Source organism: Macrotis lagotis, chromosome 3 (assembly GCF_037893015.1).
Source record: "Macrotis lagotis isolate mMagLag1 chromosome 3, bilby.v1.9.chrom.fasta, whole genome shotgun sequence".
NCBI classification, from domain to species: Eukaryota; Metazoa; Chordata; class Mammalia; order Peramelemorphia; family Peramelidae; genus Macrotis; species Macrotis lagotis.
Genome location: NC_133660.1, coordinates 18,503,373 through 18,526,696, shown reverse-complemented (window position 1 = coordinate 18,526,696; position 23,324 = coordinate 18,503,373). Strand labels below are relative to the sequence as shown.

Sequence of the window (23,324 nt, the reverse complement as noted above, 5' to 3'; positions counted from 1 at the left end):
GGTCTCAGATACTTGATACTTACTAGCTGTGTGGCCTTGGGCAAGTCAGTTAACCCCACATTGCCTTGCAAAAGCCAAAAACACAAAAAAGAAAAAGTATTGTTTCTCTCCAGTGTGGATCTTGATACATCAATTCATTCAATAAGCATTTATAAAGTGCCCAATATATACCAGGCCCTATGCTAAGCACTGAGGATACAAGTAAGAAAAAGACATGCTGAATGCTAGCCTCAAGGGGCTTATACTCTCACAAGGGAGGCCACTACACAAAATATTCTATGGACAATTGTATTAACCCTAACACAGTAAGATTAGACTTATCTTCAGACTTACAAGATGCTCTGGAAAGAAACCTGTCCTTCAGTATGTTTGCTCTCCCCCCCACCCCCGTGCACTGATAAGTGCACGCATACAGTTGGTACCTAAGAAATACTTGATCCCTTGCCCTTACCTCTATTTCATAAAATCTCTCTTTAGAGGGCAGGAAAAAGGGAGCCATGTAATGGAGAATGTAGGATGGGCTAAAATCCTCCTGGGATTCCCAGGCTCCCCTTAGCTCTTCCTGGCATTCACAGGAATTCTGCTTTGTCTTTTCCATCTATGTTCTGTGGACCCTCAGGGCCCGGGGAGAGCCCCAGGGGCTGGCCAATCCAAGGAACTCTAGGCCCACCTCATCTTTAAGCCTTAGAGGGTTGTCTGGGACTCTCAGAGAGCAGTTGCATACAACCCTCTCAAGAGATCCAAAGTTGAAAAGCTAATAAAAGTGGACTGAAAATATCGATTTAGTAAAAAAAAGTACATATTAAAAAACCCGGTTAGATCCCATCTACCTGACTATGAAGGCTTAGTAGAAAATCCCTGCCCAGCCAAGCAACTGGGAACCAGGAAGCCCTGGGCAAGCTGGCTGTTGAGCCCATCTGTCTCCTGGAGGTTCAGCAGGATCCAGAAGCTGAGCCTGGTCAAAGCACAAGTTGGGGCAGTGGGCATGTGGTGACTGGTCATTTTTCGAATCGCTTATGACATCAATATTCTATTTGTGCCTCAGAAACCCTCTCCCTGAAATCCCATCCCTTAGCCAGTACTTCTGGCTTGCGCAGACACTGCTCTAGTCACGAAACTGCAGAAAGGGCTGGGCTCTCAGGGGCTAAGTCAGCGCTGTGGGCACCAGAAAGAGGCTCCATGCCACTGGTACAGCTGGCAGTGCCTGGGCTGGGGGTGCAAGGGGGTTGTGGCTATGAGTTCCTGGAGGGCTGAGACTGTTCTGTTTCTGCATGTATCCCCACAGTGCAGCCAAGAGCCTCAAGTGTTCCAGTGACATTTCATCCAATTGTTCCCATGGACTGTTTCTGCTCCTTATCTTGGAGAACTCAATGAACTTACTAAGGGAGCAGGCCCACATTTCTCAGAGGGCAAGGGAAGATCTGAAAGCCAACAAAGCCTGGACCAACCTCCATAGTGTCCAAATCTTCCCATCCTCATGGGTGCACACAGCAATGGAAGAGAGACTGGGCAAAGACTGAAGAAGGAAACAGGAGGCAAGTGATGGTAAGAAAAGATAAGGGAGAATCTGACTCTGAAGAGAAGCTCAGAAAAGACCTGGCTTGAGCTTAGGGATCCATTGTGCATGTCTTACACCGGTTTCTGCTCTACAGCCCCTGATATCACGTAGGGGTAATCAAGAAGCCACAAGTCCTCACTGTCTTTAGTGCAATCTCTAGATTCTCCATCTAGCAGCATCATCTGTGCAGAAGCACAGTATAACACCAAACTAGGCCTGGTCAGCCCAGAGGGGGACACAGACTCCAAGATCTAGAGCCAGAGAAGACCCCTTCTTCCCCCAACCCCTGCCACCCTTAGACCATCTATATTCAACTCCTTCATGTTCTAAATGAGGAAGATGAAGCCCAAGGAGGGGAAGAGATGTAATCCAGGGCACACACACCATAAAAGCATCTGAGCCAGGATGTGGAGCTACGTTGTCAGGTCCTTGATACTTGGTCCCATGAAGGAAGCCAGTAAGTTATCTCCACAGTAAATTTCAGAGCCCCAGAAGCTCTCTGGAGGGTGCTCCTTTCCCCTCTACTTTGGCCTGGGCCTGCAATTCTCCTCTGAGAGAGCCTGGGAGTTTCCCTTCACTTTTTCCTCAAAACAATTCTGAAGTCAGTCAGCATCCCCTTGTTTCAGGTCCCTGCCTACCAGCATGTGTTGGCAAGGTCCTTCCCCTCTCTTGGAGAGAAGACATTCTGAATCCACACACATGAAGAGACACCAGTGCAGCTCCAGCTGTGACAGGCTGAGGAATGGACTAAATGCTGATCTTTCACAGAGGCCATTGCCAAAGGGGCATCTGTCAAGTGAGGTCAGTTCATGCAGCTGGATCCATCAAGAGAATACCCACAAGCCAAATCCCATTGTCTATGAGCAGTTGGTGCACCTTACCTTGGCTCCGTGTTTGTGGAGAACCTCTATGACATCATTGTGAGCTCTTTCTGCTGCCACGTGCAAGGGCGTCATGAAGCTAGAAGGGAAACAGAAGTGTGAAACAGAATCAGAAGTAAAGCAGAGGTCTGACTCATAAAGCTGAACAATCTGGTTTGCAAAGAAGTGGACCTACTCTTTATTCTTTTCATTCACATTTGCTCCTTTCCGCAGTAAGAGCTCTGTCACTTGTTTCCGTTTGGGGTGCAAGGAGGCCACAGCACAATGCTGGAAAACAAAAAACCAAAGGTGAATAGCGAGGTCACTGAACTTGAATACCTGAATCTCATCATTCTCTGTCCCTAGTTAAAGCTTTGGGCATATTCCAAATGTCATTTAAAAACTACGTGACATGAATGTTTATGGAGATGAATGAAATTTTAGACTAATGTAAAACTAAAACTTAGAGATTTTAGAATGAAAAGGGGATCTGAATCAGGCTAGTCACACTCTTCAAGCCTATGAAATCTACATAGATTTCCTTTTATAAAAAAAAAGCAACTGGGGCCCAAGCAACTATACAAAATCAGGTGAATTCCTGAAAATAAATTGTGTAACTCATTAGCACAAGCTCAGGTTAATAGGTGGCTCAGAGGCCCTCTATTCCAACCTTCTGAGGACTAAGCTGAGGCCAGTGGGTCTCAGTGCAGCAGAAGCAGCAGGAATGGAGCCCAGGCCCTGGATTCCAAGGGTCCAGACAACTAAAGATCTGGTCACAGCAGATACCCATTGCTTAACTAAGCTGTCAGGGCCATATCAAGAGATCAAAGAAGGCCAGGGAGAATAAATGACCCCAACAACAAGTTTCTGCTTCCCAGGCCCACAGGTGAGTGCAAGACTCCCTAGGTTTCTGTCTATCAAGCAATCTGTGCGTTGGGGACAAAATGCTGACTGGTGAGTAACACAGTACCACAACCTTTTTCTCCATGGATGGGGCTGATTCTTAAAGATAGTACACTTGTGTTGGCAGAGATCTGATGAGGACAAGGTCAAAAACACTCCATGAGTGAATGGAAAGAAAACAAACATGAACTGAAATGGAAATGGACCTAACAGTGGTTAGAAAAAACAGTCTGACCTCTATTGTAGAAATAAACTAACTGGCTTATCAAAAAACTCACATGGATGCTCTCTACAAATCAAGTCTATTTTGCATGTTCATGAAAATCCTAGGTTACAATACAAAGAGCCAGAAATAAAATAAGAATGGGCCCAGACTCAGGTGAAAGCATCCCAAAGGCAAAGCTTAACGATTGTACTGTCCACTGCATTCTTTTAATTGCTGTAAACAAGCCCAACAAAGTCTAGGGGTCTGCTCTTGGAAAGTGGCTGAGTGAGGGGCTGAATGAGTATGTACGCTGCTGACTTCAGACCACCTCGGTGGCAACCCACTTCTAAGATGTATTGCAGGAAGGAAGGCACCAGAAGCTCACCAGAGCGGTCTCATGCGTCTGGGGCTGCTTGAAGTTGATGATCTCCAAAGCAAGGGTTTTTTTGACTTTGGCCAGGTCTGCTTCTCTGGCTGCTTGTAGTAAAGAATGACCTTTAAATTCATCTGTTAACAAAAGTGTACATAAAGCAAGATCAAAGTTTATTGTAAAAACAAAGTCTCTCCACCCCCCCCCCACCCAAAGTCATGGGCCCCTGAAAGCTCTCCTGTGGAGTCTATAGCCCTCCAGGTAAATATCCCTGATACAGACTAGTATCAAACACCATATACCAGAGTATGGGGAGGACATGAGGGGAGGGGAGGGGAGGGGAGGGGAGGAGAGGAGAGGAGAGGAGAGGAGAGGAGAGGAGAGGGGAGGGGAGAGGAGGGGAGGGGAGGGGAGGGGAGGGGAGGGGAGGGGAGGGGAGGGGAGGGGAGAGGAGAGGAGAGGAGAGGAGAGGAGAGGAGAGGAGAGGAGAGGAGAGGAGAGGAGAGGAGAGGAGAGGGGAGTCCCAAAACGAGTGTTCCATTTGTAGCATTAGAAAACTAGAGGATCCTTAGGACCATGCCTATTCAGTTATACTTATGCATCATTTCAAAATGCCACTACCTAAACTTTTTCTATCAAGTATGATCTGAATACACTTCATTATACTTCTATCTGAGACAACAGTCTTCAGTAAACACTGTCTGATGAAGACAGCCACACTAACAAAAGACAGTCAAGATTAAAAGTGACTTGAATTGGGGCGGCTAGGTGGTACAATGGTTAGAACATCAGCCCTAGAGTCAGGAGGACCTGAATTCAAATCCGGCCTCAGACACTTAATAATTGCCTAGCTGTATGGCCTTGGGCAAGACACTTAACCCCATTACCTTAAACAAATTTTTTTTAAAAAGTGACTTGAATCTTCCTTAAAAAATCAATATCTCAGGGCAGCTAGGTGGATTGCCAAGCCATGTGACCTTGGGCAAGTCACTTAGTCCTATTGCCTTAAATAAATAAAATTTTTAAAAAATCAACAGCTCAAACTCCATAAATCTGGGCAAAATCAAACCTTGAATATATGGATTCCAAATGTCTCAGCTTTCAGAAGTGATAATAAGTATGAACAATGTAATACCTAAAAGCTCGAAAAAAATAACCAGATAAATCAAAATTGGCAAGACTCTGAAGAAGACAGATACACAGAGAAAAGAGACCTATGGGAGGTGACAAGAGCCACTACAAATTCAGAGGACAGAGATACGTACATGTCAGCCTCTCCCGAAGCTCAGGTGTGGGAGCCATGTCCACAGCACTTTTGCCGTGACAGTTGACCAAGGTGGGGTCAGCTCCATGACTAAGCAGCAGAGAACAAACTTCTACACGGTTCTTGGAGGCAGCCTCGTGGAGCGGGGTGAACTGCCAGAGGTCCATAGCATTGACACAGGCTCCATGCTAAGAACAGGGGAAAGGCTGCAGGTTAGTGACAAGCCTGAAATACAATTCAGAAATTTTCCCTTGATGAGAACAGTTAATACAGTCATGACAATGTAGGGAAGATAAACTGAAAGTTCTGATCAATACATGGCCAATGTGGAAAATGTGTGTTACTTGCTGGTTACAAAGTATTGTTTTGGGGCAGCTAGATGGTACAATGGATAGAGCACTAGCCCCAGAGTCAGGAGGACCCGAGTTCAAATTCAGCCTCACACACTTAAGAATTATCTGTGTGACCTTGAGCAAGTCGCTTAGCCCTGTTGCCTTGCAAAAACCAAAAAAAAATAAAAAAGCAAACAAACAACAACAAAAAACCAAGAGTAAAGTTTTTCTTTTTATTCAAGGAAGGGAAAGGGCAATAGAAGAGAAAATAAATAAATGGAAAAAAATTCTATCAAACCATTTTCATTCTTTTACTCAGAGTTTAAAAAGTACTAAAGAAAATGAGGTTATATTTTAAAACATATCATGATGGTTAGAATTTCAAAATTTCTAGAGGAAAATACATAGACACACTATATATTGTAGTTTTTAAAAAAATTTATTACAGCTCTAGAGCTTTCAATTAAAACTGTCAAGGACAAATAAAAAGCAATCTGTTCTAGTTCTCTTACCTTTAAAAGTAATTCAGTGACTTCATAATGTCCATATGAACACGCGTTATGCAGAGGCACAAGCCCGCTGGGTGAAGAAAACAAATGACATGAACAATTAAAGGACCAGAGAGGGCTAGCAGGAATCTACAAAACATGACTGACCAAACACAATCTGACTTCAAAATCCTGAGATCCTGTCCATGAAGGCAAAGGCATTCCATCAAATGAGGCCCTAACAATTTCAGTCAAACCTGTTGGTGCACTGAGAGTTGTCAAGGTAAAAAGGGCTTTCCCTTTTTATAAATGCTATCTTTTTTGCTTTGATGCCCTTGGTGCCCCAGTGCCTCTCCACACAGTACCTGACAATACCTGGCTCATGGTAAGAGCTTCCTTGTGGTTCACTTGAAGTTGGCCAACAAGCTTGTGAGTGAGGGTCTCCATAAGACCACATGGTGCCTGTGTGGGATGACAGTTACCTGTTCAGAGGCAACGGGGTGAAATGAGGATGACAGTTTGAGCCCAGTGAAATGGAATGGAGATGGTGCTCAAACATGACTTCAATCCCCTATTCCAAAGTACCATTTAAGAAGCCATGCCCACAGTCTTCAGAGGTTACCCTGGGTTCACATACCCTTTGTCTTTGGCATGAACATCAGCGCCATGCTGAAGGAGAAGCTGGACTATCCGGACACGATTATATCCTGCAGCCAGGTGTAAAGGAGTTGACTGGAAAAAGGAAAAACAAACAGAATCTGTCTACAAGTAAGTAAATACTCAGGACTATCAACCTGATGAGACAGAAGGGAACTAATGAGAAGATGCAAATTTTGTAAAAGTCTTTCCTTCCCAGATGAGACCAGGCTTCATTCATAGTTCCAGAATGGGCGGTACATCTCCCTAGGTCATATTTTACACAGTACTCAAAGTTGTCTAAAAAATCTTTACAAAAATGAATATTGAAAATTATCTCTACATAAAATTGGAAAAATAAAAAGAAAGAAAAATGAGGTCTTTATCAGAGAAACTTGCACAATTTGATTTTCAATGGTGGTCGACTGCTATTTTAGCTTCCAGCTAAAATAAATTTTCCATTTTTAGAATGACTGAACCTCATCATGTTAACTCACTTCCCTGTTTGAGGGGATTCTATTCCTCCAGAGTCATTAAGGGAAATCTGACCTTATAGGCCAAGGAAGAATGTGACCCTGATAGGGGGCAGCATTTTTCTTGCTCTCCAAATCTCTCACCTATGAACTGTTTCACTTCAAGAACAACCTGGTCTACCACATCAAGTTTAAATTTCTCTGCTTGGCTGATGAGGCAAGGAAGGTAGTGTAGTACTGGGTCCAACTCAAGACCCAAGTTTGAATCTTGTCCTCAGATATTAACAGTTATGTGATTCTGAGTAAGGCACTCAACCTCTGCTTGCCTCAGTCTCCTCAATGTAAATGGGGCTTAATAAGAGCATCAGTCTCCCAGATATCCAACAAGATACTTGCAAATTCCCTGGCAAATTTTCTAACTTTCCTACTCCTCTTCAATGAATCTTTTAGTTAGTGAATTATGTCTCTGAGTATGTTTTCTCCTTATCTAAAAGCCTTTTTCCCTTTTGCAGAAATTAGAACCATTGCTCAGGGCCCATTTCCTTCAGAAAGTCTTCTTTCATAACCATCCCCCTTCAATGTACCCAGAGAAAAGTTCCATGCTCTAGAAAATAAGAGGGAAGGGGAGAGGAAAGCTGAAGGTGAGAGGAGATACCTAAAAATTGGAGACAGAGGATTGAGTGCTGAGAATGTGGACGATAATATCCATATTCACTCTGTCGAGGAACTGATGGGCAAATTCTCAAGACCAATTTACTACATGAAATACCTCATCATTAGATAATATTAATGTATTTGTAGGGCAACAGTTCCAACACACATAAAATAAGGAGTTTCTTTCAAAACTAATTTCTGCCCACAGTAAAATTGGAATGAAGTTATTAAAGGGTTCACTGCTTAAATTCAGCAGGATCATTAAAATGATCCAACCAGACTTCAGCCCTTTTATAAAATCCATCAGAACATTTTTTTTTAATTAAAAGCTTCTTTGCATCCACAGCAATTAGTCCACCTTGACTCATGTACTGACAAAGTTTAATTACTATAATAGCACTTTATAGAAGGTATATTTCTGTTCATTTCTAAGATTATTCCTTCCAGATTTTCCTCCTCATGTTTTGATATAAGGACAGTCTTTTTTTTTTAGGTTTTTGTAAGGCAATGGGGTTAAGTGGCTTGCCCAAGGCCACACAGCTAGGTCATTATTAAGTGTCTGAGACCGGATTTGAACCCAGGTACTCCTGACTCCAGGGCCAGTGGCTTTATCCACTGCGCCACCTAGCCGCCCTTAGAGTACAGTCTTTCAAATACATTTTCCTTAAACATCTAAGGTCAAACCATGAAAGAACTACTACAGCAGTGTGTCTGTAACAGTTTCCAAGACAGAATATAAATCTTCTTTCAATCAGTACAGTCTAAGTTTAAAATGAAATTCTGAACAGCTCATGACCACTAAAAAGATAGTATGGGAAAATAAGTGGGCAGAAGCAAATTGTGCATTTATTCCAAGTCCTATTAGTAACCTCCAATGAAGCCTTATGAAATCTGCTTAATCTGGGTCTCAATTTCCTCAAATGTAAAATAAAGATATTATCAGCAATGGAGTCCAGCTCCCCCAAAAGATCGAGAGGATAAAACAAAATCCTATTTTTGAAGGACACTGCAAATGTTCAAATTATTCCCTACCAACAAGGTCTGATGTACTTTCCACCCTGTGTCCAATGTATAATTTGTGTTGATCTCTGTACTGAGTATTGCATATTGGTCAAATCTAGTCTTTGAAATATCTTTGAGGTATCTTAACAGCTTCAGCAGCCACTAGATCCCCTTTCCCTGCTGTGATACGGAAAGAATGTTTTTAGCTCTTAGGCAGCAAAAAATATAGTACTAAGCTGGGTGGTAAGAAGACCTGAGTTCAAATCCTACACCTCACTAACTTACTGGCTATGTACTCCCATTTGGAGAGGGTTGGTTTAAGGAAGCTCTAAATTTGGGAGACTGATCGAAATGCTTCCTCTTTGCATGCTTACAAAGTAGCTTGATTTCCAGAAACACTGTTAAATCCCATGTCAGTTATGTCATGAAGATGGGGGGGAAAGGGGGAAAAGAATTACTGCTTGTGTTTTAAGAAAATCAATTATTACAAAGACAACATGCAATAAAATATGTATACCCAGCACCTCTTTCAAAAGAGAAGCACAGAATCATGTCAATGAGTGTAATCAACAAACCTTCATTTTCTGTTTCTCCTTTCATTTAATACTCAATTTTTAAGCCAAATACTGAGAAATTATATTATTTATCAAAAGGAACAAGTCACTTATTTATTAAAAGGAACAAGTCACTATTTATCAAAAGGAACAAGTCACTAAGAAAATGAAGAGGAAAGAGAGCTCATTTTGTTGAAAAAATTGAAAAGGATTCTATGTGTAAGTTTTCTAATACAAAACTCCTAGGTTTTCTTCAGGTTTGATGTCTTTCCTCTACTATCCACCCACCTTAAGGTATTGCTGATCCACAGCCATCTCAGGCTTATCATCCTGGATTCCCACAGCACCACACAGATACTAAAGCTCAACAGAGATAGATGCATTTCCTAAAGGAACTCAGGTTGCAAGGAGCAGAGCTAAGATGAGAAACCAGGCAGAGATTCCCAGTTTGGGGCTTCTTTCCCAGTCCAAAGAGTTTTCTTTTCATCACAGTTTAGAGTCCTATAAAGAGTTAACCATACAATTGGATCTCTTTCATGAATGAAAGCAACCGTCATGATTAAATATTCTCTGTGTGGCAAGGCACTGTGTTGGGTCCAAGGACAACAGGACATGTGCTCAGGAGAAAGAATAAGAAATTTGGAAGAACTGAGTTCATATCCTCCTTCAGACATCACCTACCTTTTTAAGACTCAAATGAGATAATGTATGTACAATACTTTTCAAACCTTAAAGCACTATCTAAAAATCTAGTTATTTTTACTATTTTTCTGATTAGAATTTCCTTTCTTATTTGTGATCTGGAACATTTTTCACGTGATTGTTGATAAGACTTCATTTCTTCATTTGAGAACTGCCTGTTTGTGTACTTTACATATTATATCAGTTATATATTTTGGATATTAAATTTTTATCAGAGCAATTTGCTGTGAAGATCTTTATAAATTTTTTACCTTCTAACTATAGTTATTTTGCCTAGTACATAAGTTTTTCAAATTTCAAATTTATTTCAAATTTGTTAATTTTATCATTTAACATCTGTCCTTTGTTTGGGTAAGAATTTTCTCCTTATGTACAAACAAAACCAAAGCAACCAAGATTAGAAGGAAAGCAAAGGGGCGGCAAAGGTGGATGGAGCACCAACCCTGGAGTCAAGAGGACCTGAGTTCAAATTAGACCTCAGACACTTAATAATTGCCTAGCTGTGTGACCTTGATTACACTTAGTTAAATCACAACCCCAATGCTTTGCAAAAAACTAAAGAAGGAAAGCAGAAAGCCAGGAAACAATTTTTACAGCCAGTTTCTGATAAAGGTCTCATTTCTAAAATAGAGAACTGAATCATATTTATGAGAATACACATCATTACCCAATTGATAAATGGTCAAAGGATATGAAAAGGCAGTTTTCATATTAAGAAATTAAAGTTATCTATAGTCATATGAAAAAATGTTCTAAATCATTATTGATTAGAGAAATGCAAGTTAAAACAACTCTGAGGTACCATCTCATACCTATCAGATTGGTTCCTAGGACAAAAAAGGAAAATAATGTTGGGGAATGTGGGAAAACTGAGATACTAATGCATTGATGGTAGAGTTGTGAACTGATTCAACCATTCTGGAGAACAATTTGGAACTATACCCAAAGGGCAATAAAATTGTGCATATCCTTTGATCCAGCAATACCAGTCCTAGATCTGTAGCCCCCAAAAAGATCATTAAAAAAGGAAAAGAACCCACATATACAAAAATTATTCATAGCAGCTGTTTTTGTGGGTGGCAACGAATTGGAAATTGAGAGGATATCCATTCACTGGGGAATGGCTAAATAAGTTGTGGTATATGAATATAATGGAATATTATTATTCTATAAGAAATGATGAGCTAAAATTTTTTTTTAAATTAAAAAAAGAAAGAAATGATGAGCTGGTGGATTTAAAAACAAACCTGGAAATAGTGATATAAACTAATGCTGAGTGAAGTGAGCAGAACCAGGAGAACATTGTGCCCCCTCAAAAGCAACACTGTGTAACGATCAATTATGACAGACTTAGTTCTTCTTAACAAAGACAATTTTAAAAACTTGGAATGGAAAATGCCATTCATATTCAGAGGAGAACTATGGAGTCTGAATGAAGATCAAAGCATACAATTTTCACCTATTTTTCCACTTTTCTCGTAGTTTTTTCTTTTTTTTCTGCTTTTTCTTCTTTCATCTGTCCATTCACAGAATGACTAATATGGAAATATGTGTAACAAGATTGTGCATGTATTCACTTGTACAAAAATATTCATAACATCTCTGTTTGTAGTGGCAAAGAATTGGAAAATGAAGGGCTGTCCATTAATTGGGGAATGGCTAAACAAATTGTGGCATATATATGTAATGGAACACTACTGTTCTATTAGAAATCAAGAGAGATGAGATTTCAGAGAAACTTGGGAAAACTTGCATAAACTGATGCTGAGAGAGATGAGCAGAACCAGAAGAACAGTGTATATACCCCAGCAGCAACATGGGGCTGATGATCAACCTTAATGGACTTGCTCACTCCATCACTGCAACAACCAGGGACAATTTTAGGAATTCTGTAATGGAGAATGCCATTTGTAACTAGAGAAAGAATTGTGGTGTTTAAACAAAGATCAAAGACTATTACCTTCAATTTTTAGAAAAGTTGTCTTATGTCCTACATAATTTTGCTGTCTTTAATATTTTATTTCTTTCACAAGGATATGTTTTTTTTCTCTTAACACATTCAATTTAGATTAATGCATATCATGGAAACAATGTAAAGATTATCAGATTGCTTTCTGCTGGGGGGATGGGGAAAGGAGGGGAAGGTGGGGGAAAAATCATAAAATTCAAAACTGTATAAAAAAAGGATTAGTAACCACTATTGTACATAATTATAAAACAAATAAAATATTTATATGATTTTTTAAAAAGATTGTGTATGTATGACCTATATCAGATTAGTTGACGGGAGGTAAAGAGAAAACTTTACAAAAATCAATGTTGAAAACTTGTCTTTACATGTGATTGGAAAAAATAATTTTTTTGAAAGGAGGAACCAAAAAACTTGCTAAAGGAAAAAATAAAATGCATCCAAAAAATTAATTTCCCTTTATGGCTTTATGATATAATTTTAATATGGAAGTCTTGAATGATGGCCCTTGAACCTAGCAGATATCGAATTAGGCTGGAAGTCAGATCATAATCAATCCAATTCTGGTGTACTGGGCATCTGAACCTTGAGAAAGTTAATTAACCTCACAGGGTCCTATTCTAATACACTTTCTAAGGGTAAAAACTGCAGAGAAGGTACTGACCTGCATTGGCAAATGAAATTTAACCTCACCAGAGAACTGAACCCTATTAACCATAAAATCATAGGTTCTTTATCCCTTTCCTTATTCCTATTTTAAGTCATCTATCCATTTGGAGAATATTGTGGCATGGTGCATAAAGTGTTGTTCTAATCACAACTTTTTCCTGGCTGTTTTCCCATTCCCCCCAACATTTTTTTTTAATCACACAGATTCCTTATCCCAAAAGTTAGTTTCTCCCGAATTTACCAGATATTCTAATACTTTGTTCCATCATTTTCAGATCTTGTTTATTTGACCTATTCCACTGATAAATTTTTTTTAAGGCAGGACCAGTTGCTTTGATGACAATTAGTTTGTAATAGCTTGAGACCTGGCATAGCTAAATGACTTTAATTTCTTTTCACTCTCATTTCCTTTGATATTCTTGACCTTTTGTTTTTTCAGATCAATTGTGTTCCTTTTTTTATCCATATCTAGAAAATAACCTTTGGATAGTGTGATTAGCATAAGATCAAATCTGTGAATGCAGTTAGGTGATATAACTATTCTTATTATATTGGAAAGGTGCACCATAAACAAATACTTGATCTTCAATTATTGTTTTGCTTCATTTCTGTAAAAGTGGTTTATAGGTTGCATTCATATACACTCTCTAATCAATCAACATTTATTTACCACCCACCCCCAATGTGGCCAAGCACTATACTAAGTGCTAGGGCAAAAGATAATGCTCTGGGCTCAAGGACTTTATAATCTAATTGGATTACAATAATCTTTGAATAAATTTCTTTTTCTAGCCTTTCTACTGAATTTTGTTATACAATATTTCAAAATACTAATGACTGATTGAGATAACTTTATATTCTGATTCTTAAATGACAATTTTCTATTAACTGATTTTAGTTACATCGATGAGATTTTCTAGGTAAACTACTGCAACTGACAAATGGTAATAATTTGGTTTCTTTACTCCCAATGTGTAGCCTTGAAATTCTTTCCCAAACTTAGCAGTGAGCCCAAAGAGAAGCAAGATGACATTTACAGAATGACACTGGGCATTCTGCTCTTGTTGCTGATCCTTAGTCTTTCTCTAGCTAATTCTACTTCTTGGTTTCTGATATTCTTTGTTTATACTTTGGAGGAAGATGCACTTATTCCTATGCTTTTAAGTATTTTTACATGAACACTGAATTTTGGAAAAAACTTTTCCTGCATCTATTGATGAGGTGATTTTATTGTTATTACTATGACCTATTATATTCAGAGGTTTTTAATACTAAACCATTACTGGTACAATGATCTTTTGAACATGTTCCTCTTGTACTGACAGGTATGTTTTTGAATCAATACTCAGAGTCATCATGTGTAGATTTCTTCCTCTGCTTTGTATCTCTCCAGTTTAAGTATTCAGATCATATATGCTTCATAAAGGATGGTTTTTCCATTGAACTTGTGTAATATATAAAGTTAAATACCTTTTGAGTGGTTTGGTTAGCATATTAGTGTAAAATAAATTTAAATAATTTATCTCCTGTTCATCCATTTTTCATTTTTTATCTGGTGATGGAGATTTCTTCTCTGCTTAAAATATAAATTAGCTAATAGGTTTTTCTTATTTTGTTAATCTTTTCAAAAAATGAATATTTTCATTTTAAATCAAAGTTTTTTGTTTTCAATTTTATTAAAAATCTGAGGCAGTACTTTTGAATTGTTGATTGCTTTTATAGCTGAATGCATAGATCATTGCTTTTTTCTTTTACCCACATATGTCTTAGAATTAGATGGTTGAATCTCCATTTAAGTTGACTTCACTTACATTCACAATTCACATGACTGAAAGAATTATTAAACTATAAGAAGAGAGGAATGCAAAATAGATTTAGTTCAGTGGAGACACACCATGTACATCAAATTTGAAGATGACACAAATATGGTAGGAACAAAAAGCTAACACCTGATAATAAAGTCCAGATGCTAAAGGATCTTTTCTATTTTTTTTTTTGGCAAGGAAACAGGGTAGTGACTTGCCCAAGGTTACAGAGATGTTAAGTATCAAGTGTTTGAGGCTGAATTTGAACTCAGGTCCTTCTGACTCCAGGGCCAGTGTTCTAATCACTGTACCACCCAGCTGCCCCTGAATGCTAAAGGATTTTGACAGGTACAAGTCAAAGGGTTCTTAAGCCTTTTATATTTCATGGACCCCTTTGGTGCAATGAGATGAAATCTATAAAGACCTTCAAAGAAAAATGTTTTTTGAAGGTATGAAATAAAATACAAAGAATCTGCCAAAGGAAAAAAAGGCTACTGAAATAAAATTTACAAAGCAAAAAAGGAATTCTGAAATAAATTTATCAAAATGTAAACCAAACAACAAACAGCTAGAGTATGACATTTAATCTGATAAGATAAAATTCAACAGAGATAAAAGTCTTAAACTTGAATACAAAAACTCAACTTTGCAAGTATGAAATGGAGAAGGCACAGTTTTGGGCTTGATGAGGTAGGAACATCATGTGTCAGGCAAAAAGTTATCAAATTGTGGGCTACAATATAAAAAGAAGAGCTCTTAGGAATTAGGTGATGATAACTTTCTGCAACGGTTAGACAACATCTGGAGTAGGTGTTCAGGTCTTGGTGTCCCAGATTAAGACACTGATAAACTGGCAAGGATTCAGAAGACGACAAAGCAGGAAGATGTAAGAAGGGATTCTAGCTACTATTCATCTGAGAATTGTTAAATGAATTGGACATGTTTCCTTTGGAGAAATGAAGACTCAGTAGTTGTCTTCAAATATTTAAGCGTTACCTTGCTCCAATTTAGGGATAATTCCAACCATTCACATTCATAATCATGATTATTAGCTATGCTCTCCTTCAACCAGTTCAGAATAAATTGATCTTACCTTTTTTTTAAAAAAATTTCATCTCCATTTTATACTTCACTTTTCATAATTGGTTTATTATGCTCAAGATAATTTCCTTTCCACAGCTACCCTTTTCCCTCTCCCTAGCCTCACCACTGTCATACTGATTTTAATATGTGTACTGAATTTTCCTTCTGATTGAGATGCACATTTCCTCTTGAACTTTGTCATTTGTTGTTTTACAGTGATTTTTAAATTTTTGTTGTTATATTATTGCCATATGGTGATTAACTATTATATAACAATGTCACAGTTATATAATATTAAATTATCTAATATGCCATATTTAGGAAGAATATTAAGTTATACCTTCTTTCCTCACTTCTTTTCTAAAATACTACTTTCCCTATTCTTAAATCTCCTAAATCAAACAGAAGAGCATGAAACTCTTATCTAGAACCCAAGTTTATTTTTCTTTGGTGACAGTGAAATTTTGAAAAGGCATGATTACTTTCTCTGTAAATACTTACACTTTGGCCCTTTCAAAATTTTCAAAGATTGTTAATGGTTGAGATTTTTCTTGTGTATTAAGTTCGCATTTCGAAGATTGTACCTAAACCTACACAAATAGAAATGCTTTTAAAACTCCATTAAAAGTACATTTCTGGGGCGGCTTGGTGACGCAGTGGATAAAGCACTGGCCTTGGAGTCAGGAGTACCTGAGTTCAAATCCGGCCTCAGACACTTAATAATTACCTAGCTGTGTGGCCTTGGGCAAGCCACTTAAACCCTGCAAAAACTTTAAAAAAAAAGTACATTTCCTCCCTTGCAAAATTATACTTTGGGGGGGGGAGATAAATTTCTTTTGATATAAACCTTTTAATTGCTTTCTGCAATATTACAAGATTTCCTTTCCTTCACAGTAGCTGCTGCCAAGTTTTACATGTTCCCAACTGCCATTCCCTTGCTCTTGATGTTTCTCTTCTTTCCTATCTTCTCATAATATTGTCTTTTTTAAAAATTTTATTTAAGGCAATGGGGTTAAGTGACTTGCCCAAGGTCACACAGCTAGGTAATTATTAAGGGTCTGAGGTTGGATTTAAACTCAGGTTCTCCTGACTCCAAGGCCTATGCCCTACCCACGAGCCACCAAGTTGCTCTAATATTGTGCTTTGCATGAACATTTGAATTTGCACTAGGGCATTTTTGTACTAGTTTCATTTCAGGTATATGTCAGGTAACAAAGTGAATTCTTTTTATTTTCACTTTACCCCCTAAACTCTATTAGCTCTGGGTAATTTTCTATCTCATCATTTTTTAAAAAATGTAAGATCCAGCTTTTTTGTTAGTTAAGGGGTTGAGTTTTTTTGGGAGGAGGTAGGAACCAACAATTCTTATATTATCTAGCCAATCTCCTATTTTCCAGGTCTGTTGTTTTTGGTAGTAGATAACTCACTTGTTTTTCCCTCCCCTAATTGTCTAATCTTCTGATTTTGCCTCAAATTTCTTAGCGTTTCCCTATTTTTGTTCAAATATATTCATTCTCGTTCCACATGTTTTAATTCCAATTTACTCCATTTCAGTGGTCAGAGAGTGGGCTGAAAGTACCACCTGTGACACAGACTTGAGATGTGGCTCTGGGCAAGTCCCTTAACCACTCAGTGCTCTAGGAAACTCTCCAAAACCACAAAATCTGCTGCTTTATGCTGGTGGGTTAACAGATCCCTCTTCTATCCCCATGTCTTCTTTCAGCTACTTGTTTCTTTAGGTCATCTTGTTGTCCTTGTGGCCAAGTTATAATTTTTTGAGATTCTAACTTTTGTTTTTTTTTTAAATCTGGGATTTTAGCTTGAGATTCCCTTAATACCTAGACTTCATTATAAGTGACTTTCCCCTATTCTTTGATGTCTTCAATTTTAATTCTGGAATTAGGACTTGGTGCCAGGGCCAGCTCCCCTTTGATCCTTTAGCTGTAGTAGTTTGGCCCAAGTCTTATCTAGTTGTAGTGCAGCACTATGTCTAGCCCTTGTGACCCACTCAAACCCCACCCACTCCCATGAGTCTTCTTCCAATTGGAAGATGGCTGCTGGGGCCAGATTCCTAGAAGATAAAGGGAAGCCAAAGATTGGGTGAGGGGCTTGTACCAGCCCTGCATTTGAATCCTAACTCCAAGCAATGACTGTAGTCACACATCACAGCAGTAGAGGAATCCAGTTATAATTAATTCCTTATACAGTCCACCTCCTACAAGATTTTGACTTCAAAGCTAAGGGCTTCATGTTATTCTCCTCGGGCATCACCAGAGCCCTGCTTTTGGAGGTGTGCTCCTATTTCTTAGAAGGTCTGTGGTTTCAAGCTTCCAGCCCTGAGTAGCCTGGCTTCAGTCTGATCTGGGATATCCCTTGATCCAGAGTACACTGGCACTGGCCTTTGCCTGGTCATCTGAGGAGAGAAGGTCTTAACACCTAGAGCAGGCTTGGCTTCAGAGATTATCTCCATCTATCAAAGCCTTTATGGGAAAGAGTTCAGTGAGGTTTCATATGAATAATTCATTTGGAGCTTCTTTTAATTGTTGCTCGGGGGAGATGGGTTTGTTTAGAACCCTTCACAGTGCAATCCTAATAACATTAGCTATACTTTAAAAGAAATGTTTCTACTATTTTCATAATTATCAACAAATGTTCACAAAAAAAAAAGAACTTGTTTCAATGATAACTGATGAGAATGTCACGGATCAAAGCTTTAACCCAAGGACAAATATGAGTGAGAAGCTGTGAAAGACAGACAAAAAGAGTCAAGGATATCACAAAGATTACAAACCTGAGTAAACTGGAAGGATGGTGGTAACATATGAGATGGATCAGTAATAAAGATTGAAGAAGTATGGACAATCATGTGTTACCACTGTTTCCCTGAATAAAAGTCTACAGGACCTATTTCCAACTCAGCCCTCCTATTCCACACAGCCATAAATCACTGTAGAAAAGGAGCACAACCTCCAGCAGTAACTGCTAACCAACTGCCACCAACAGACAACCAGAGTCCTGAGATTGGAAGCACTTCTCCAGACCATTGGCTCCTGTTTCCAGTCCAGCCCTCACAGCCATCATTTGGAGAGACAACTTCTATAGAGAAGGGACCAGTCATCCTCACCAACTGCCAACCATCTGCCAGCCAAAGAGCAGATAACTTAGATTAGCTGAGCAGACTGATACCAAAGCAGGGAGGCCAAGAGGCAGCACATGCCAGGCAAGTCAACTTATAACCTTGGCCACCATTTCCCCTCAGACCCTATTGGAGATTTGGCCCAGGGGCCTAAATCCAAGAGCCTTGAAAATAGCCAGGCCTTCAGCCCAGGGTCTCATCCTGGGAAGTAGCTCCTGGGGGGATGTAGCCATCAGGCTATTGCTCTGACAGGGCTAACATTTGCTATAGTTCCAGTTTCCAAAGACTTGGAAAAGGATGTTCTTATCACCAAAGTACTTGGCATTGTCAAATGGTTCAACATCAAAAACCAATAATATGATGCAAGTGGAAATGACATGAAATTTGAGACATTTGATTTTGATTTGCTTTGCTACTTCCCCCAAGGACTAAGGGGACCTTCGCATCTGAGATGCAGCTGAAACCTTGCCCCGCCCCCCCCCCCCCCCCCCCTCGGAGAGCTTGGGCTGACTTTTCAATTAGTATCCTTAGCGATGAATACAGGGCATTTAACAAATGCTTCATTCATTAAAAGTCTGACAGTAAAAGGGTACTTATCAATTGAGATGTTACATACATCTACAATTTCTGAGAACTAGATATATTAAGAGAAAGTCCCTATTCTGAGTTTCAGTATCTCATTAAATTATATCTGTACATACTTAAAAAAACACTCTCAAGACTTTCTATTATGGATCTTGAAACCAAATAACTGCATATCCTCTAAATCAAGTCAGTAACAGTACCTAAATTATTTCTTTTTGAAATTATTAGTCAAAAATCCAATTTCTAACACAGTATATCAAAGCAAATAATGAATAGGATTTTAGCTTTTAAGAAGAAAAAAAAACCTTGAACTAAGTGAATCTGGGTTGTTTTTTACTGCCTGCATAAACTTGGGGAAGTCACTGGACTTGATAGACTGGTTAATGTTTAAAGGCCCTTCCAGCTCTTTATTTATGATCCCATCACACCATAAAATAGTCAATATAGTCAAAGAGTGAAGAGGTAACAATAATTCAATTGATCTAACTGGGATGAGAAAAGCAAACTTTGTTCTCAAATATTGGCTTAGTTAGCTGCTGTTTCAGTTGTGTCTGACTTTTCATGACCTCATTTGGGATTTTTTTGGGTAAAGAAACTGGTATGGTTTGCCATTTCCTTCTCCAGCTCATTTAACAGATGAGAAACCGAGGCAAACCAGGGTTAAGTGACCTGTCCAGGGTCACACAGCCAGGAAGTGTCTGAGGCCAGATTTGAACTCATGAGGATGAGTCTTCCTGATCCCAAGCCTAATCTCTATCCACTAGTTCAACTATTTGCCTATTGTTTTTTTCTTTAAGATTTTATTTATTTTGAGTTTTACAGTTTTGCCCCCAATCTTCCTCCCACCCCCACCCCCCTCAAGAAGGCAGTCTGTTAATCTTTAAAATTTTTCCATGGCATAACACTGATCCTGAGTTGAATGTGATAAGGGAGAAATAATTTCCTTAAGGAAGGAAAAAAAAGTATAAAAGACAGCAGAATTACATAATGAGATAATGGGGTTCCCCCCCCAAATTAAAGGTAATAGTCTTTGGTCTTTGTTCAAACTCCACGATTCTTTCTCTGGAAACAGATGGTATTCTCTATCACAGATATTCCCAAATTGTCCCTGGTTGTTGCACTGTTGGAATAAGCAAGCCCATCAAGACTGATCATCACTCCCATGTTGCTGTTAGGGTGTACAATGTTTTTCTGGTTCTGCTCATCTCAGCATCAGTTCATGGAGATTCCTCCAGACCTCCCTGAATTCCCATCCCTTCTGGTTTCTTCTTTTTTTTTTAGGTTTTTTCAAGGCAAATGGGGTTAAGTGGCTTGCCCAAGGCCACACAGCTAGGTAATTATTAAGTGTCTGAGACCAGATTTGAACCCAGATACTCCTGACTCCAAGGCCGGTGCTTTATCCACTACGCCACCTAGCTGCCCCCGTTCTGGTTTCTAATAGAACTATAGTGTTCCATGACATACATATACCATAGTTTGCTAAGCCATTCCCCAACTGAAGGACATTTACTTGATTTCCAATTCTTTGCCACCACAAACAGGGACACTATGAATATTTTTGTACAAATGATGTTTTATTGCCTATTGGTTTAAGAATAAAAATCCTAAGGCATAATGATGCCTGAAGCTGTGCACTCCTTCCTATTTGACACTTTCTTTAGATAAATCAACTGACTTCAATTTAAAATAAAGCAAAACTACTTTAAGGTAGTAATGGCTTCCACAATGTAAACTTTCAGAAGCAGTATAACATCTTTCTCCAGTGGATTAAGGAAAACCAGGTTTGGTGACTTATCTACTATCACACAGCTAGGACATCATGTAGTGTCTAAGGCCATATTTGAATTCAGATCTAGCACACACTCTACTGAACCATGTGGTTGCCTTCAATGAGAAACTCTAGCCAGCAACATAGATACAGGAATGATCTGAATTGAGATGATAAATTAAACTTCTGAAGCTGTTGGGGTCACCAAGGGAGTCATATACCACAACAGTTTCTCATTACCAATTACCTATGGGACAGTTCACACTAGAAGTCCAATAATGTTTCAAATTCAAAACCTCCAAACTCAAACTCATTTCCCTCTTCACATTCTTCACACTAAGATTGTATATGTTGAATGAAAGAGAGTAAGGAAAACCCTGAGGTTTCAATCAGCTGCCAAGTCTTGTCACTGATACATTATAACTTCTCTTGAATCCATCTCTTTCATTCCTACTACTAATATGCTTGCCAGACTAATTCAGGTGCTTATTCTTTTGCTCCTCTATTGTGACTAAACTTCTAACTAGTCTCTCTGCCTCTTTCAAGTTTGGATGATCAGAAGGGAGTTGGGTTCAGATTCAGACATAGGCAACACGAGGCATCCAATGTGATACGGCAACAATCCTTGCAATGATCTCAGAGGAGCTCTTGCCCTGGGGAGTTCTCTTGAATTTGTGAAGGGCAGGGCTGCCCTGGAATGGATTCACCTCAAGAGAAGGGCCCACTCCTTAGAAAGCTTCACAGTTCCAGCAGGGTCTGGTGAGTTCCAGGGAATACACCAACAAAGCAAAGCAAAGCAGTATAAACCTATGAATGAGCTGGTTGTTAAAGTTATTGTTAAAGTAACTGATGAGTAGCTCAAAGGTGGAAGATTTGGGAGGAAAGGCAAATGAGAAGAATGCCTTAAAAAGCAGAATTGGCCAACTGGAAAAGGAGATAAAAAAGCTCTCTGAAGAAAATAACTCCTTCAAATGCAGAATGGAGCTAAAGGAAGCTGATGACTTTGCAAGAAATCAGGAAGAAATTAAACTCTTCCAAAAAAGGCCAAAAATTAGAAGAAAATGGAAAATGTTTTTCATTGGAAAAACAACCAACTTCAAAAACAGATCCAGAAGAAATAATTTAAAAATTATTGGACTATCTGAAAGCCATGGTCTTAAGAGCCTAGACTTCATTTTTCAAGAAATAATACAGCAAAAAATGCCCTGAGATCCTAGAAGCAGTGTAAAATAGAAATCGAGAGAATACACTGGTCACCTCCTGAAAGAGATCCCAAAAGAAAAACTTCCAGGAATATTATAGCCAAATTCCAAAACTCCCAAGAGAAAAATTTAAAAGCTGCCAGAAACAAACAATTCAACTTCCGTGGTTCCATAGTCAGGATTACACAGGATCTGGCAGCATCTACATTAAAGGCTCATAGGTATTGGCATATGATAATCTGGAAGACAGGGGAAAAGATTGGCTTTCAATGAAACAGTGGACTTTCAAACTTTCCTACTGAAACAACCAGAGCTGAACAGAAAGTTTGATCTCCAAGTACAGGACTCTGGTGAACCATAGAGGGGGTGGATGAGGAACTTAATGATATTGAACTGTTTGTATTTCTGCATGGGAAGAAGATACTGATAACTCATATGAACTTTCTCATTTATAAGAGCTGTTAGAAGGAACATATAGAGACAGGACATAGGAAGGAGCAGAATATAATGGCATAATATAGTAAAAAGATGGAGTCAATGGGTGATAAAGGAAAGTACTGGGAGGAAGGGAAAGGAGATGAAGAAGGAGCTAAGAAATTTCACATAAGAGTCAAGAAAAAGCTCTTTCAATGGACTGGAACAGGGGAAGGTAAGGTGGTATATGAGTGAGGCTTCATTCTCATCAGAAATGGCTCAGAGAGGAAATAACATACCCACTTAATAGGGTGAGGAAATCTATCTTACCCTAGAGAATAATGAGAAGGGATGGGATAAGGGGGAATTGGGGGGGATAGGTGATAGAAAAAGGAAGATAGAGGGAGAGAGTACTCAGATTCAACACACTTTGGTACAGGGCCAGGATGAAAGGAGAGAGAGAATAGAGTAAATGAGAGTGGGGAGGAATAGAGTGGAGGTACAGCTAGTTAATAGCAACTGAGGGAAAAATATTGAAGCAACTTCTCTGGTGGATTTTATGATAAAGCAACTCACCAGAGACAGAACCACTGGAATCTGAACATAGACTGAAAGTACATTTTTTTTTCCTCTCTCTATTCTTGAGGTTTCTCATCTTCTTGGGGGGGGGGGGGTGTTACATCAATGTATAG

At 39.0% G+C, this 23,324-nt stretch overlaps 1 protein-coding gene across 2 annotated transcripts in view; it reads right to left on the bottom strand.

The window, feature by feature from the left end:
- Positions 1-23,324, bottom strand: part of TNKS (tankyrase) — a 207,598-nt gene that overhangs the window by 48,685 nt on the left and 135,589 nt on the right. For both annotated transcript variants that reach the window (XM_074228240.1, XM_074228239.1), the window contains exons 6-11: positions 6,618-6,712; positions 6,005-6,071; positions 5,162-5,348; positions 3,912-4,033; positions 2,615-2,706; positions 2,440-2,518 (exon numbers count right to left, since the gene is read on the bottom strand). In XM_074228240.1, the coding sequence (XP_074084341.1) occupies positions 2,440-2,518; positions 2,615-2,706; positions 3,912-4,033; positions 5,162-5,348; positions 6,005-6,071; positions 6,618-6,712 (642 nt within the window). The remainder of the gene's footprint in view (positions 1-2,439; positions 2,519-2,614; positions 2,707-3,911; positions 4,034-5,161; positions 5,349-6,004; positions 6,072-6,617; positions 6,713-23,324) is intronic.